At 52.4% G+C, this 16336-nt stretch overlaps 1 protein-coding gene across 1 annotated transcript in view; it reads left to right on the forward strand.

Moving 5' to 3' along the window:
* Positions 1-1790: 1790 nt before the first annotated feature.
* Positions 1791-16336, forward strand: part of LOC310882499 (rho GTPase-activating protein 39-like) — a gene marked incomplete at its 5' end in the record, with an annotated part of 52988 nt that continues 38442 nt past the window's right edge. Inside the window, 5 exon segments of the mRNA XM_083801357.1 lie at positions 1791-1896; positions 2165-2367; positions 2369-2447; positions 2450-2544; positions 2547-2575. Coding sequence (XP_083657483.1) covers positions 1791-1896; positions 2165-2367; positions 2369-2447; positions 2450-2544; positions 2547-2575 — 512 coding nt within the window.

A 16336-nucleotide genomic window follows, 5' to 3' on the forward strand; every position in this document is an offset into this window, starting at 1 on the left:
CCTGAGCGCCTCCAGGAATCTGCTTTGACGTCGAGAGAGAAGACTTCTCCCATCACCTGAACTGGGGGTGCTGTGCACACTGGTGCCACCTTCCCCTGGGGCGGGCAACTGGGTCATGCAGCGATGGGAAGCTGTGCTCCCACAGCTCTGCTTGACGCTTGTCTCAGAGAGGAGGTCTCAGAGCACAGCTCCACAGTGAGGAGGCAGCAAATGGCTAGGGGAGCGGGACCAAGTGACCATGGCAGGGCGTAGAGCACTGTGTGCAGAAGCACATCCCAAAAGTTTCAGCCACAATGCCCCAGCAGCTCAGTAATGGAGTTACTAATGCTCTTCCTGAAGCCCGTTAGGGGGGTAGGTTGGAAATAGCCTACACATTATCATTGCATAGTGAAATATGCAAACTAAAATGACAACATCACAGAAAAAAATGAATTCTTATCTGGTCCCTCCTGCAGCCAATCTCCTGTGCACTTCATGGGGTAACTCCTTTTCGGGGTCCCTGAAACTGGGGCTCTTGTGACCTCCCATCTCCCCAGCTGCTATTTGCAGTCTGCCTAAGGGCTCTTGCCAGCACAGCAAAGTCAAACAGGGTGTTAACATTTTTACACACTGAGTCTAAATCTACAACAGCCCTTGTACAGAGGCTGTCAGGCTGCTGTAAGCATTTTCACAGATTTGCTGCGTCCCTCAGAGGACAGGTACAGCCTTTATTGGCAACGGCGTATAGCATCTGCATCTCCGCAAGGAACGCTGCCAGTTTAACCACATTTTAAAGCTACACCAGCAAACTTCCATTTCCAGTGCAGACCTACTTTAACTCCTGTTTTTCTCCTCTGCCTGTTTATACCCTGGTCCCCAAGTTTTGCTGCCTGCAGCACTCAGCCCCTCCCCGTCCCCTGTCCTGTGGTACCACCAGGCATCTCCTCACCGCACCCTGCTGGGGGCTTTGCTGCTGCAGGGCCCCGCTCTCCCGTCCCCGACATGTGTCCAGCCCATGAGCACGGCGGCCATGATCTCACTGTCTCTCTATTTGTTATTTACAAGTACAGGGGGACTTCGCATGAGTGTCTGTGGATAAAGTTACTCCAAAGTTATTCAGCAGTGCCAAAACGGCGTCTGTGAGAGAGCACTGCGAGGGCTGGATCCCTCTGTGCAGAGCCCCCGCCGGCTGACTTGCCTGGGGTATGCCGTGATTAACAAGCTGCATGGACACATTTCTGGCTGTATCAGACATTTGCCATGCAGTGTGACAGAGCCCAAAACTCACTTTGCTAGTGACAAAATCCACCCGGTATCTGCCAAGTCTCACACCCCCAGTGAGAGGGGCCTGAAGTTCCCTCAGGAACCCCCTGAGGGGGGTTTCTCCTCGTTTGTAAGCACAGGACCCCGTCCAAAATGCGTGTCACTGTGCCAGGTGACATTGTCCGAATGGGTGGCTGACAGAAGGCTGAGCTGACGGAACAGGGCTGGCCTTCAGTGCACGGCTCATTTCTTCGGAGCACTCACATCGAAGGCTTTCGGGGGTGTTTGGAGCAGGGCTCTGCCTCTCCCCGGTGCGGGGACATGCTTGGTGTTTCTGCACAGCCTCATCCAGACTGCACTGTGCTCAGGACACTGATAAACACAGGAAGTCCTCATCTTAACAGATGTAACCGTTTGAGCTGCTTTATCCTTATTTCAGACCCCTTTTGTTGTTCCCACTAATGTGTTTGTTTGAAGAAACACTTTGAAAAATGCAAGAGTTAAATCCTTGCATGCATCCTGGCATCACAAAGGCCACAGAGGCCTGCATGCAGCACGGCTGCACTCCCGACCTCTCAATCTTCACGCCGCCTCTGCTGGACGGTGCCCAGGGGAGCAAAATTTCCCTCTGGGGGCAACGCATGCCTCAGCCCTGTGAGCTTTAGCCATTTCCCGCAGAGGATTTCTGTCCCCTCGTGGAAAAGGCGACTTGGCTAACTGTGGAGCTTCCTTTTGAAGGACAAGCTGGGGGGGGGCGGCGGGTCCCGTAGCTCATTTCGGGAGACGCGGCACCATCCGGCTCCCCGGCGCTAACTGCTGCTGGCGCTTGGGGGCCGGAGTCCTGGCGCCAGAGCCCCGCCGCCTCCACCACCGCGCACCTCCCAGGGGCTCCGCCGGAGCGGGTCCTGGCTCCCCTCCGCAGCCCCCGCCAAGCCTCGGGATGCCCCCGTCCCACCCCCAAGCCCCCCAAATGCCCGGCCCGGCTGCCCAGAGGAAGCCCCGGGGCCGGGCCGGGCCGGGCCGGGCCGCGGAGCGCCCTCAGCCGCCGCCAGGGGCTGCCCTCGGCCCGCGGGCCCCAGCGCGGCCGCCGGCCCGGTGCTGCACCGCCCGCCCCGCCGCACCCCGCCCCGCTCCGCCGGCCCGGCTCGGCCCGGCCCGGCCCGGCTCGGTCGGGCAGCCCCCAGCAGAGGGACCCGGGGAGCGGCCGGGGGTCCCGGCGGCGCTGTCGGCCGGGCCGTCCCCGGGCGGGGCGGGGCGCGGGCTCGGGTTTCACGCCCTGCCCCGTGCGGGCAGAGGCGGGCGGTGGCGCGGCCGAGCGGGCCATGGCGGAGAGGTGAGTGCGGCGGCGGCGGCTCCACCTGTCGAGGGACGGGGCCGCGCGGGACCCCGGCCCGGCCGGGAGCCGAGCCGAGTCGCGGGCCCCGGCCGGCAGGCGAGGCACGGGGCGGGTGCGGGCGGCCGGTGCCGGGAGCAGCGGGCGAGGCCGGGCGGCGCCGGGCACCGGGATCCCGCCGGCCCCGGGTGCCGTCGCCCGCCTGGCTCCGCGGGGACGGGCGGGCCCCGGAATCACGACTCGGGCCCGGCCGGCGGCTGCGGGCGCGTTCCGCGGCTCTTCAGAACTGCCCGCGGCTCCGAGACGGTGCCCGAGCGCGGCAGCGACTTGCGCTTGGCTCGCCGGAGAGGCGTCGCCGGAAAGCTCCTGGCCGGGGGGATCACCTGGAGGCCGGGCGGCCAGGCCGTGCCCCGGGCCGCCTCCTGCTTCCGAGCAGCGCGGGCGGGTCGCGGCCCCGGCCGTCGTCCCCGCTCGGTGCCAGCCCCTGCTCCGCGGGGAGGAAGGTGCGGGGCTGGCCAGAAGCGCTGCCCTCCCAGCAGCTGATGCCGGTTGCTTTTGCGCTGCTTAGCCAAAATTTTCGTCTTCCTAGATGAAAAGCTCGGACTGATTTCACATTCCTGTGGGCTCGGCTCTCCTCAGGGGCACCAGCGTTCGGCTGGCTCCTCGCATTCCCTTTGTCTGGGGGAGGGAAGGGAGAGCTGTGCTGGCGTTTCGCCCGGTGGCCTGGTGACGGTGTGAGGTGTTTGGAAGAATTTGTGTTTCTCTGGAGTTTGAAGTTGTTCCTGCCTCTTTCGTGTCCCCTCCAGTGGAATGCAGCTCGAGTTAGTCCGCAAGAAAGAGCATCTCGGGCAGGAAGTGCACGTCCCTGTGAGAGGGGAAGCAGGACAGCAGAATTTATCCAGAGCAAAGTGATAAGCGCAGCGCCAAGCCCTGTGTTCGCCAGCAGCGGCACCTCGTCGCTGCCGCTTCCGTCTGTGCGCTGGTGACAGCGAAGGGCATCACAGTTGCAGGTTGCTCGCTTTGGGGCATAAACCTGACAAAGCTGCACAGATTCGGGAGCATCCTTGCACTAGCCAGCACAGAAGAGCGCAAGGTTTCTTGTGCTGCATTTTCCTTTCGTGAGCAGCCTTTTCTTGCTGTCCTTTTGGTGCTTTTCGAGTTTGTTGTTTGCCAGTTCGATGAGGTAGCTCTTTCCTATCGGTTGGATCAAGGCTATGCGGAGCGATGCTGAGATCGCAGCGGATTATAGGAATGCAGATTTTGAAGCCAGGTTTTTGGTTGGATAGTTCACATGCCTTCAATATTCACAACAGGTTTGCTTAGCTGAAACAGATGTCCCGGCCTTAGCTGGAAGCACATAAGCTGGAGGGAAATCCAAGTGTGCTGGCCTGGTGCATTTTTTAACCAAGAGAAATTTATGGCCCTCCTTGTGATGTAAAAGGCTGCTTTCAGCCTGACGGTTACTGGATCTGCAGCTGAAAACCTTGCATAAGACTTGCGCATTTAATGTGCCAACCACAGTGCAGAATCAGGTTCACTTAATGCTGCCCTACTTCAGGGAAATGGGAAGTGAATGCATCCCATTCATCTCGTTTACCTGATCACCAGAAAAATGTAACTCTGTGCTCTGGTGCGAAGGTGAAAAGAAGAGACTGAGATTCCTGTGGTGAACAGCTGAGTGGGTAAGAAAATCATGCAAATTTCAGTGTACTCGTGCCTTTTAATCTTTTAATCTTTTAATCTGTCCCGATGTTCCTCTGCGTTCAGCTTTATAGGGCTATGGCAAACTGGTAAAGTTTTGTGCACTGGGGAGCAGGTTTTTCCCCCTATAGAGCCATGGCGAAGGAGCTAATAGCACCATTGAGGGACTGTGGGAAGGACTGTAAGATTTGAATCAGCTCTAATGGAATTGCTTGTGTAATTAAAGATAAGCATAAACTGCTTTAGGATTCTGGCTCTTTGACCCACGAGGCTTCCCCCCCCCCACCAGAGCAGTTTAATAAATATTCATATTCATGAACCGTTCCTTTGAAGTCACAAAAGGATTCATCATATATGTATTTGATAGGTAAATGCGTTAGTAAGAATGCTGCTTGGGTGCTGTTTCATTTATGGATAAGCAAGCTTTTCAGTTTGCAGTTGTCATTTTATTAGCATGTTTTCGGCTGTTTGAATTAAACAGCCTTGGGAAGCGAGCGGAGGGAGATGCTGCAGCCCGTGCCAGGGGTGCTGGGGATTACTGAAGACTTGCCTGTGAGGTGGGGAGAGGGGTTATTTTTGGGCGGTACTGGGTGCACTGGTTTAGTGGGAAGCCTGCTGGTCTGGCTGCCCTTTTAATCTGAGTAATGCAAAATAAAAAGGATTCCTGTGCTTTATGTTCTGATTACAGCGGCACTGAAAATAAGACTTAAGTTTGTTGTTGAATCTTAGTATCCTGAGTAATGAGTTTGTTGCAGATAGTTAATTCAGATTCACTCAGGGTTTTAATAAGTCTGTGAATACTAGACTGGTTTCTGTGTGATCCGTTTCCACCCCCCCCTTCCCCCGGAGCTTTAATTTATGAGTGAGTGAAAGCGTCCGCAGTTCATCAGCCTGCCCCGGAGCTGCTGGCTGACTCCCTGTGTCTGCGCTCAGTTGTGGCTTTGCGGTAATGGGCTCTTCTGGTTTTGATGGTGCGTCTGAACCTCCTGCTGGTGCTCAGCACAGGTTCCTGTGCACATCCTCCGACTGGGTCCACGCTCCCTCTTCTGCTTTACCCTGGTTTAAACTGTCTTAAATAAGGCCATGGATAAATAAATGTCTTCTCTGTAGCGAGCTGTGACTGCGGGAGAAGCTTTGACTCCCTGATGCTTATCCCACTCTCATCTGCTGGATGAGCTTATTCCTGGCTGAGCACTATGGTGTCTCATTTAGCATGAAATGAGCCAGGTTTTTAAAGGTCTCTGTTTGCTTCTCAGAGGTCAGACACCCGTGGAGATAAGCGCAGGTGTGGGAGGTTATCAGCAGCCTGCCCTCGGCCCCACTCAATGCGCTGCAGGAGCGGTTGGTGAGAGTGCTGATGCGATTTACCTGGGATGAGATGGTTTAGGGGGGAAAGACTGGCTGGCTCCAAGTGCAACCAGGAGTGTGTTTTTACTACAGTAGCGCTGCTGGCAGCCTGAGGAGGTGGAAGAGGTGATAAGCTGCACAGGACAAGGTGGTTGTCTTATCCACCGAGACTGCTGTATGCTTTTAAAGCTGTTCTTAGCAGCAGCCTCGGAGCTAGCTCCAGAGGTGGATCTGTGCCTGTAGCTCATGTGTGACTACGCAGATGAAGCCTGGTCTTCGGGAAGCATCTTCAGACACACCAGATTCTTCTGATGGAAACTAATCAGAAGTTCAAAGGAAAGAAGCAGCATTTCCTCCTTCTCTGTGGTCTCCTTTCCTAGTGCTTCCATTCCTGTTGTACTACCCAAATGGCTTCCATGGTGGATGATGCAAGTAGGAGGAGATGCTAGCAAGCTTTCATCAAATAAATACGTCAGAATTTGAAATGTTCCATTTAGGTTCCATCAGTCCTTTCCAGGTAGAGCGCAATTATTTGTGACTTGCTGTGACATGCATATGTGCGTGTTTCTTTAAAAAGCCCTCCGGGCAGTTTGCATAGTTAGTGAAGTACCTCTTGTTTGTAATAAAAATAAATTCCAGAGCAGACCTTGGGATCTGGCTTTAGCTGGATACCTAGAGAGTTTCTGAGCTTTGCTGTCATGATTTACATATTGGATGTTAATTCCTCTCTTTGTCCAGGTGAGCAGAAAGGCGGTTCGCTTGTAGGAAAAATGGCTTTAATGGCCATGCAATTTCCTGTAGTTTTTAGTAGCTCAGTCATGAATGTCTGCTGAAGCAAGCTGTCTGTTTAATATATGTATATATTTTGTACACATTTAATGGGAAGGGTAGTCTTCTGCTTTGTGCAACTTCTTAAAACAGTTAATACTTCCCCGCCTCTCCAAAAGTTAACTTAAACAGCAGGCATGAGGTCCGTCAGGCTCCTACGTCTGGAGCTAGAGATTGTAGGTCAAGAGAATTTTTTTTTTTGCTTGGTGTTTTTCCTGCAATTGGTCTTTCCCTCATGGGAAAATGGAAGAAAATACCATTATTTGGGATATGTTCTCTCATCCTAATTACTGTTCGAAGTGCTTGAGGTTACTGATGTAAGGAATAAGAGAGTTTTATTTTTCCAGTTGAATATTGACCGGCAGATTCCAGTGTAGCTGGTAACAGTCTCCCAGGTACTCTCCCTAGCCTTTTTCATTGTGTCTTGTCAGCTGGCTTTTTTTTTTGCTTATGCAATACACAGAACCAAAAGAGGTTTGGGAAGCTTTTGATGACGATGCTGAAGATCCAGCTCCCTTGTTTGTGACGAGGCACGGAGGTGGTCAGGACGGGGCAGTCCTGCACAGGGTGCTGGTGCAGCTGGCGTGGCCACGCGAGGAGTTGGGCTTGTCTGGCGGCCGGCCGGGAGAAGGGACTGGCATTGGACGATCTTAGACCTTGACGTGCTCAACTTTGGAAAATGCCTGAAAAATCCTGAGGGTTGGCAGGGGAGAAATGCTGGAATAAATGAAGCGTTGGGAATTGTAAGATATTTTTTTTTCAGGCGCTTTCTTCTTGTTGGACTTAAGGTCTTGAATTAAATGTATGGAATTAAGCCTTATATGAAATTTTACTGTGGACTTTGTGCTATGGAGCTCTGGAGAATTTCTAAAATAGAGGTCGAAATAAAATAGCTCACTGGCATCTTTGTCAGGCACTGGAGGCAAATAGGAGGCTGATTCTACACAGAGGATCCCTGAGCCAAGCTCTTGCTGTACTTTGCCTTCCTTGAAGGAAAGTGCCCTGATGTGAGATGAATCAACGACCACAGCGAGCACCCGTGCTCCCCGTACGTGCTGTTCCAGCCTGGAGCCGAGCGGTCCTGGGCCCCTCTACGCCAACCTTTTGCTTAGCCACAGGGTTTATGATCTACCAAGATTAAACAAACCAAGGGGGGAGCCGGGGGGAACTCAAACCTGTGCTGGACTCCTTTTGTGTAACTTGGCAGATGTGGGACGCTGCCATAAGGCACTTTGTTTTGGCAGATGGGGCTGTTTCCTACCTGGGCAAACAAGGTTGCTGCTTTCTGGCTGGAAACCCATTACAGGAGCAGAAAAGATTCAGTGTAGTGAGATTTTGTGTTGTCTTGGAGATTATGAGTTGTTGGTCTGGGGCCAATTGCACTGTAGCAAGGATAACTTCTTTTTCTGTAGGTCTGTTTTTTTCTGTTTGGTTTTGTTTCTCTGTGTGTGTGTGTTTGTTTGTTTGCCCACCCCACTGAAAAACGACTTACTTTCCATCACCAGTGATACGAGGAGAAGCCCAATGCAGTCTGCACAGGGGACGAGCTCAACAAATCCACCTTTTTTTTTTTTTTTTTGAATCAGGCATTACCAGGCGTTGCATGTGGCTTCTCATGGGTAGCAGCAGCCAGGGCTCCCTTCAAGAGAAGGATGGGTTGTCGTGAAATACATTCGGTAACGAAATGAAGCCAAAGAAGTTGCTATAGGAGGTTGCTGGCAAAACAATTGAAGGCAGAGCCGGGGGCTGATGCGTGGTGCTGCCTGGAAAGTGCTCTCCTTGTGCCCACGTGCTGCCGGAGGCTGCGGGCAGACCGGGTGCTGGTGGCAGCTGCAGCTTTTGGGGCTGTGCAGCCAAATGCTCCTGGCCCCGGTTTGCTGGCTGCAACCACCCGCCCCTGCCCCAGTTTCTGCTCCCCCTTCTCCCCACCCCAATCTATATGTGCAGCCTTACATCCCCCGCGTCTGTCCCCCGCTGTTTTTGGGGCGGTGTGGGAGGTGATGAGTGCAGGGGTGATCCCAGATGGGCAGCAAGCACGTCTGGGTCTCAACAGCAGGAGGTGGCGTGCTGTGATCTAGGCCCTGAGTATCTCTTACATGTGTTTAAACAGCAATACAGCTTCCAGCTTTTAGTTTCCATACGTTCAGTTTGTCATAAAACTGTAAATGACATATTTGGTCCTCCTCAGGTCCAACAGCCGCTTCCTCCTGGTAGATACCATGGTTATTGGGTTGTCTTTTGATAGCTACAAATATCCAGCATCAGCCACGCCATCTAGTTCTTTGCTCCCTAGCTACCATAACTAGGTTTGGGATTTATTTTTTTTAATAGGCTCTCCATTGCTCTAAGCTATGGCGAACAGAGAAGCTCCAAGTGTTCTGTGAATTCTTGGTGATGAGTCAACAGTAAGTGAAGCAAAGGGATGCGAGGGTGCAGAGCCTGGGGTGAGTCTGGGTTAGCGGGGTGCATGTCCGGCGTGAGAAGTGCTTGATGCATGCCTAAGGGCAGATGCTGAGTATGTCATGATGTGGTGGCATGTTCTCGTAGCGTTTTGTACTGTCCTAACGCAACGGATCATCTTGCTGTGATGTGACTAGTCGTGGTTTGGAGAAGAAGCGTGAAGGACGTGGCACTGGGGGTGGGCGGCAGCTCCATGCTTGGGTCAGCGCTCGGCTGGCCTCCACCTGCGGTGGAGTCCGAACGGCAGAGGGTTGGGATTTCGCCTTGGAAACTCTTGCCACTGATAAAAAGGTAAAATTTAGTTTTCACACAGTTGGTTTTCCTGAATTCGCTAAAGCTGTAACTTAAAATAAGTCTAAAACCTGGGTTTGAGGTTCTGGAGACTGAAGCCTTCTACAAACCCGAAGTCTCTTTTGGGATGGCAATAAGAAAAGAAAAAAAGTGATGTTCTGGGGCTGAAGCAATGTGCTGCAGTGCTCATTCGTTCAGGCCCTGGGCCCCTTCACCAAAATGACTGAGTTTGGTAAAGCAAAGGGAAAACAGCTGTTTCCTTAGTTCGCAAGCTAAGTTAGCTCGGTGCAGGGTTTGGGGAGCACTGGCGTCCTTGTGCTGGGGACGCATGGTGAGGAAGGAGCATGGGGGAGCAGTGGGGGGAGATGGGGTTAAAGATGGGGTTGCTGTTGAAGCCAGAGCTGAGAGCTCTTCTCTGCGTGTGTCATGACGCGATCGTCCAGTTCCCTCTCCTGTGGTCCATCAGGCCAGCTTTGTGCGACAGAGGTGACTTTGGGTACCGTGTGGGGACTTTGGCCTCGGATGCCCAAACTGCTGGAACAGCGCTGCAGTGAGGCAAAGCTACCTTCGGCAGGGTCTCTTCTTGGGGTTGCTGTTGTTGCTGAAGGGAGCAGGGCTGGAGGAGTGCAGCAAAGGGGGAGATGTGGCTTTGGTGTCTCTGGCTCCCGTATCTCCGACCCGGGCCCGCCATGAGCAGCCTCTTGGGGTGCAGTGCAGTCCGTCAACACTGCCTGCAATGGCTGAGTTTGCGAACTGGTGATGTTCTCCCTGCTGTGCTTGTGTGCTTGAACTTTATTTGGTCTTGGAGGGATGAAATCACTAGCTTTTGTCTCTGTTTGGATAAGGAAAAGCTTCTTCTCGGCTGTGTGAGCTGTTCGTATGGGGGAGGAGAAGAATTTGCAATGGCAGGAGCTTTTGGTAACCCTCTGTGGCTGGTGCAGGGTGAGCTTGCTGCAGGGCCAGTGGGAGGCTTTTTCTTTCTCCGAAACATAATGTGAAGACTAAAAACGGTTGAGAGCTTGGTGACTGTCAAATAGCGCAGTGCAAGAGCCTGGGGTTCAACTCAGAACATGAAAGTGGGTCGTATTCGGTGTTGGAAGCGCTCGTCCCTGCCTGCCCTGGAAGACTTTGGCAGTGTGCTGAGCTGTTGTGGTTCTGGGTTTCCTCCTGCTCTGGAAGTGCTCTGGGGGAAAGCACAGTTTCCTATCTGAGCGCATCGCCTGACACCACGTACATCTTGTACTCTGGTGCTGAAATAAAATACCCCCCACAGCTAGCGGCGCTGGCTGTGCCGCTGTGTCCTTCCCTTGCTTCAGCGCTGCTGGCGCCTGCTCAGAGCAGAACCTGGGCCCCAGAAATGGCAGCCGTCCCCTTGGAGGGGCCAGGGGAGGGCATGCATTTAACTCAAACCTCTGCTGTTTGCAGCAGTAGACATTTCTTTGTGTCTGTGGGACGGACAGCGCGTGGGTTCATGAGCATTGCGGCAGGTGGGCTGAGGCCTTTGCTGGGGCAGCCAGCACTGGGCTTCCCCCCCACGACTCTGCGCCTGCTGAACTGTGACAGGAGGCGCCAAGAGGAGCAGCGAGCAGCTGGGAAATGCAGACCCCCGCTTATTTATTCTTACGCAAAGAATAAATAAATTGGTAGGTGCAGAAATTGATCGGTGACTCTTAAATTCAAACCCGTTGCTGCCTAAACCTGCTCTGCAGTCTGCTGGCGGCCGGGCTGGCCGCTTATCTCCCACAGGGCCCTGGCAGGAACCCCGCGGGCCTCGGCTGCGGCTCTGTGTGCGCAGCGATGCCAGGAACAAGGGAAGGGTAGGGCTGGGGCTGCTCCGTGGCACGGCCCAGCTTTAAGACTCGGTTTGGGCATCTGGAAGCTGGGGACGGGCAGGTACTGTTGAAAACTCGGTACATACGTGTCCAGGAACAGTCAGCATGACTCCAAGCCTGTGGATGTGATGGGCAGCATTAGTAAAATTAATGAGACTTGTGTCTGCCCTACCTCAGAGCTGGCATTTACCCCTGAGTCTGCTAAAAAGGGGCTTCCTGTTGTTTCAGCCTTTTAAGAGCCCTGATATTTGCTTGCCTTGTGTGGCTGTCCCTCAGCTAAGGAGAAGCTGATAGGAGCGGAGGTGGTATGGAAGTTATTTGGTGATGACATTGGCAGCTCAGAAGAAATGGATACCTCCACTGAGAAAAGGTCAAACACTTTTTTTTCCTTTGACAGAAAGACAGAAAATAAAAGTAAATTGGCAGGGGAAGGAAGGCTGATGGAGTGAGAAGGATGTTGGTCAATCTAGAAGATAAAAAGGAAGGTGTCTTTTCCAGCATATTACATGTAAAGACAAAATAAGGCAGGCCAAAATATGACTTCTAAAGAAGAAACTTAGTGATTCACATTTGTTCAAATGCATCAGAAACCTTTTGGAGGGATCACAGCAGCAGATCACGGGAGGCACAGAAGATAAACCCATTGCAGAAATCTAAACCTTTTGGTGATCTTGACTCCTGTGGAGGAGCTTTGTAGTTTTGCAGCTTTGCAAACTAGAAACTCGCTGTAGAAGAGCTGTCTGAGAAGTTGTCTCATCTTGAATGTCAATAGAAATAGCTCTAAAGCAAACAGAGGAACTGATAAGAAACTGTAAGGAATAGTTATCATTCACTCGAGTGCTGTGGGATCTTAAATGTAAAATTGTTGGGATGCTTTTGTGCGTATGCTGTTGATTAAGTGCCCTTGGTATTGCAGAAATTGATGCTGGCATATTTGATGGCAGTTCTTGAAAGGAGTGGGCCTTGGGGAAATCTGGGAGGTGGACATCAGGTGGCTCAACATCTGCCCAGGTGACTGCGAGAGGAGGGCTGCAGGGGATCCCGGGGACCCCAGAGCACTGTGCCTGGGTGCCTGTGCTAAAGAACAAGGCACTGAAGGCACGGCTGAGTGCAGCCTGTTGGAACAGGGTTAGCAGGGCTCCTGTAAAGGCAAGCCCTGCCTCATGGACCTGCTGGAGCCTGGGTCACAGGACCAGTCAGGACCAGTACCCAAAGACATTTTATGTATTTGGGTTTTCAAACAGTCTTTGACACTGTTACACGCCAAAAGTTTGTAAGAATCTAAACTGATATGGAAGAAAGGTTCTACGATGGGCCCAGGCTTGGTTAAAGCACAGGATGCAAAGGATGGGGCTTAATGGTCGTTCTTCAGCATGGGTGAGAGCCGACAGAGAGCCCTAGGGACTGGGGCTGGTTTTCATCTCATTAGTGTGACCTTAGGTATGGAGGGCTGCAGTGAAACCCCCAGGTTTGCAGAGGGCCCTAAATTCCTTCAGCTTGGTTGAGTACCTCACCAAAGGTGGGGAAACGCAGAAGGACCTTGTGGAACTAACTGTGCGGAGAAATCTGTGGCAGATGAACTTCAGTGTAGCCAAACGGGGGGTAACTGTGAGGCAAAGTGGCGTGTGCTGGGCCTGCATGATGCCGAACCTGGAATGGGTGGGTTTTGCTCGGAGAGCCTCCCGGAGCCACCCTGGGCACTTCTCTGCGATCATCAGCAAAGCCGATGAGTGTTGGTCTCCATCCGCAAGGGAGATGGTAACAAAGCCGTGGCGTCGCTCTGACCCTCTGTAAAGCCTCGGTGCACCCGTACGTATCTTGGGGGCTGCGTGCAGTGGCGCTGGAGAGCCCGCAGGGGAAGACGACTGAAATGACTGAAGGACAGAGTGCTGCCTTATGGAAAGAGGGGCTCCTGGGTTTGAATAGGAGAAGGTGAGGGGCCTCTGATGGTCAAGGTATGCAAAATCATGAAGGCAATGATTACGCTGGATTTCTATCTACCAAGCCTTGCAGCACCGGAACCAGAGGTGCTTGATGAAACTTACAGGAGAGATTGGTTTCTGAATTCATTGTCCCAGGAGGCTGTGGAGGAAAAAGGCATCAGCAAGTTCAAAAAGGATTTGGGTGAGCTTAAGGGCACCAGGTCTGAACCAGATGCTGAAGAGATCAGCCAGGGAGGCACCCTTAGCATCCGTAATACACGTGTGGATTCTGGGGGGACAAAGAAGGAAATGGAGAGAGGGTGAGACTGGGTTGGTGTGCTCTGCTGCTATCCTGGTTGTAGGCAGGATGGATGGATAGCTGGTCTCACCCAGGGCACGTTTCTTACATTCTTGAATGGTTCCAGGAAACAACATCGAGTAGGAACGTAGATATGATATGCTGGGGAAGAGTCAGCTTGGCTTTTGTATACCAGAATTCCAGCCCTGTGAATTCATCAGCACTTGGAAGGCATTCGTGAGCACACAGTGAGGGTGATCCAGTGGAACGGTTTGGTGAGACTTTCCAAAAGGTTTCAGCGAGATCCTGCCCTCAGAATCTCCAAGAAATGTCCCTCATGGAACGTGTGGATGAATTAATAGTTAAAAGAGGTTGCAGAGATCAGGAGTAGGATGTCAGGTTTGACAATGGAGGGAAGTTGCTCGTGGAGCCCAGCTGGGATCTCCGCTGCTCGGTGTTGGTTCATTACCTGTAACGGGACAGGAGTGACAGGCGGGGAGAGCGTGCCGTGGCTCACGTGCACGGCGATGGGCTCTCAGCAAACGAGGCAAGAGATCACGCTGTTCAGGTGCGAGATCCGGGTAACGGGCGGCGCTGTGAAAGCGTTGGCTCGGTAGCGCTGGAGGAAGGAAATAGGGCGTTGTGAAGAGCAGAGAACACAGCAACGAAGTCACGGCACAGCTGCCGCTTGCTGTCCTGGGAAGGTTAAGCGTGTGCCAGGCAATCCTGTCTCAGAAAAGTCCTTGCCCCAAGCTGCTGGGAGCAGGAACAACCCCCGTGCTTTTTCATCCTTAATTTTCTGTCTGTGGCCAATGCTTTGTACCGGAGGCAAATGGGGCCTGCTGAGGTGGGCAGGATGCAAAGAGGTGTTGAATGTGCCCCAGTCCTTGGGCTGTGCGGTAGGAGGAGGACGGAGGGAGCACCGCTGCCTTTGGCACTTCTTGTGGCAGTTTGCTGAATTTGCCCCTTTTCTGCTGCTTTCCTTAACACTGCTGAAAGTGAAAAGCCCAGTTTTGGACTGAGCACAAGCTAATAAATGCTTGTTGTTTTTTTTTTTTGGTGAGAGAAAACAAAAGGAACTTGTTTTGGGCACCAAATCAAAAAGTAAATTGTTCTCACACCGCCGTTCAGTTACCATGTATAGCAGTTACTGCCATGGCAACAGATATTTTCAAGATCCAGCCAAGATCTTCCAGGGCTGCAACATGACTTCTGATACTTGCTCATTGTGATGCTATTAATAACTGTATTTTCCCCCCTCATAGCCAGGAAGTTTCTTCTTCCTCATGTACCAAGTGTGAGGGATAAGCTCATTTTAAATCAATTGTGGGGAGAACTGACACTGGGGATTTCCTGCTTTTTTTTGTTTTTGTTGTTGTTGTGGAGATCCTGTATAGTGCTGCCAGCTTTGCAGCTACCTCCTGAGCCGAGCTGGACTGTGCCTATTGTGCTATTTATAAGAAAGCCCAGTCGGATTTTTTTTTCTCTTTTTTTTTTTTTTTCAAACCAGGACAAATAGATGACTTGTGTTTACTCTTCCAGCTATGCACAGAAGCTTAAGTGTTTATTTCAGGCTGACTTAGTTCAGGGGAGAACCTGTGGCCAATTAAACGCCACCTGGGCCAGGCTCTGGTCCGCACGATTTCTTTCCCGATCTCCAGCCATTTAAGCGAGATAAACCGCACCGTGTATCCCAAGTGGTGGTTCAACAGTTCTGAGTTTAACTTGGTTCAAAGTCGCCACGTGCACACCTGCCTCTTCCCAGCTGCATGAGTTACCTGCAGCCATCTCCTGGAGCTGGAAGTGTGGCAGAGCCACCGGGGCCCCTCGGCACCTGATTAAGGAGCTGCGGCAGAGGTGGGACTTGGCCCTCTGCTTGTTCTGGGGGCTTCTATCGTGCCGGGGCAGCCATGGCGAGCATGGACAGAGTCGTGAGCCTGCTGCCGGCTCTGGTTCTGCCCGCGCACACGTGGGCTTGCAGTGCAGCTGTCCCTTTTCAGCCCTGCAGAGGAACGAGATGTTTCACTGGCCCAGCCTCTTCACCCTGCGAGCGCAGGAGTTTGGCTGTGGCTGCGAAAGTCTCCTTGCCCCCTTTCCTCACAGGCTGCAGAGCCAAGGGGAGCGCTCAGCACTCCAGTTTCCCCTGCTTTCCGGAGCTCTCAGGTCCTGCAGTTTCTTCTGACATCAGTGCCTTTGATGTCCACCCTTCCCCAAACAGTGACATCCCCAGCCTGCTGGATTGACAGCCTGCTGTTAAAACTGAGAGAAAAGTGCTTAGTATCAGGGAAAATGTGGAATCTTTTTATTTTACCAGCCCTCCTGGAGAAGACGAAGAAATGAGCATCGCTGTGCAAAAGGTTGGTCGAATGCAAGAAATAATTCAGTCTTGTGTGCAGGAAGCAACTACATTTTTATTTTGTTTCCTCCCCTGCTGTTGTACCTTTTTCCCAGGAGGGCCTGCTGGAGGTGCTGCGGGGCTCTGCGCTTCCCCGTCGAGGCAGCGCGTGATGCGGGAGCTCAGCCTGGGAGGTTCCAGCCTGCGCAGCCCAGATATTTTTTCTGGACATCCACAAGAAACATCTGCGCGCCTTTTGGGCTGAGGACTGACACATGGGGCTGGTTCTCTGGCTTCTTGCTGACTCTCAGGAAGATTAATCCCACCTTTGTTTCTGCAGCAGGGTGAGAGCAAATGCAGGGTTTGAGCTCAAACACTAATCATACTTTGTTCAGACACGTGAGATTGCGGAGATGTTCAGTTTTTAAAAAGGCTGTGAATGTGTTTTGCGGCAAGGTTGAGTTATGCAGTCTTTGTTTCTCATTAAATCAAGCCTGATCTTGTCAGTGACAAAGTACCAGCACTATACCTAAGTAGCATTTTTGTTTATTTGAAGTTCAAAGATGTTAATATAGCCAATGCTAGTCTTACTAGCACAGATGTGTAGCACACAGCAGAAGCTGAAGCACAGCTCATGGGATGTGACTGCTACCCAGTGCATGACATTTTGGAGATGATCAGGAAAAGAGACCACATTCAGGGCAACATTTCTACATGCCTTTCCTTTTAGAGGAAATTTCTTTTTTT

This window comes from Anser anser (genome assembly GCF_964211835.1).
Source record: "Anser anser genome assembly, chromosome: 16".
In the NCBI taxonomy this organism is placed as follows: Eukaryota; Metazoa; Chordata; class Aves; order Anseriformes; family Anatidae; genus Anser; species Anser anser.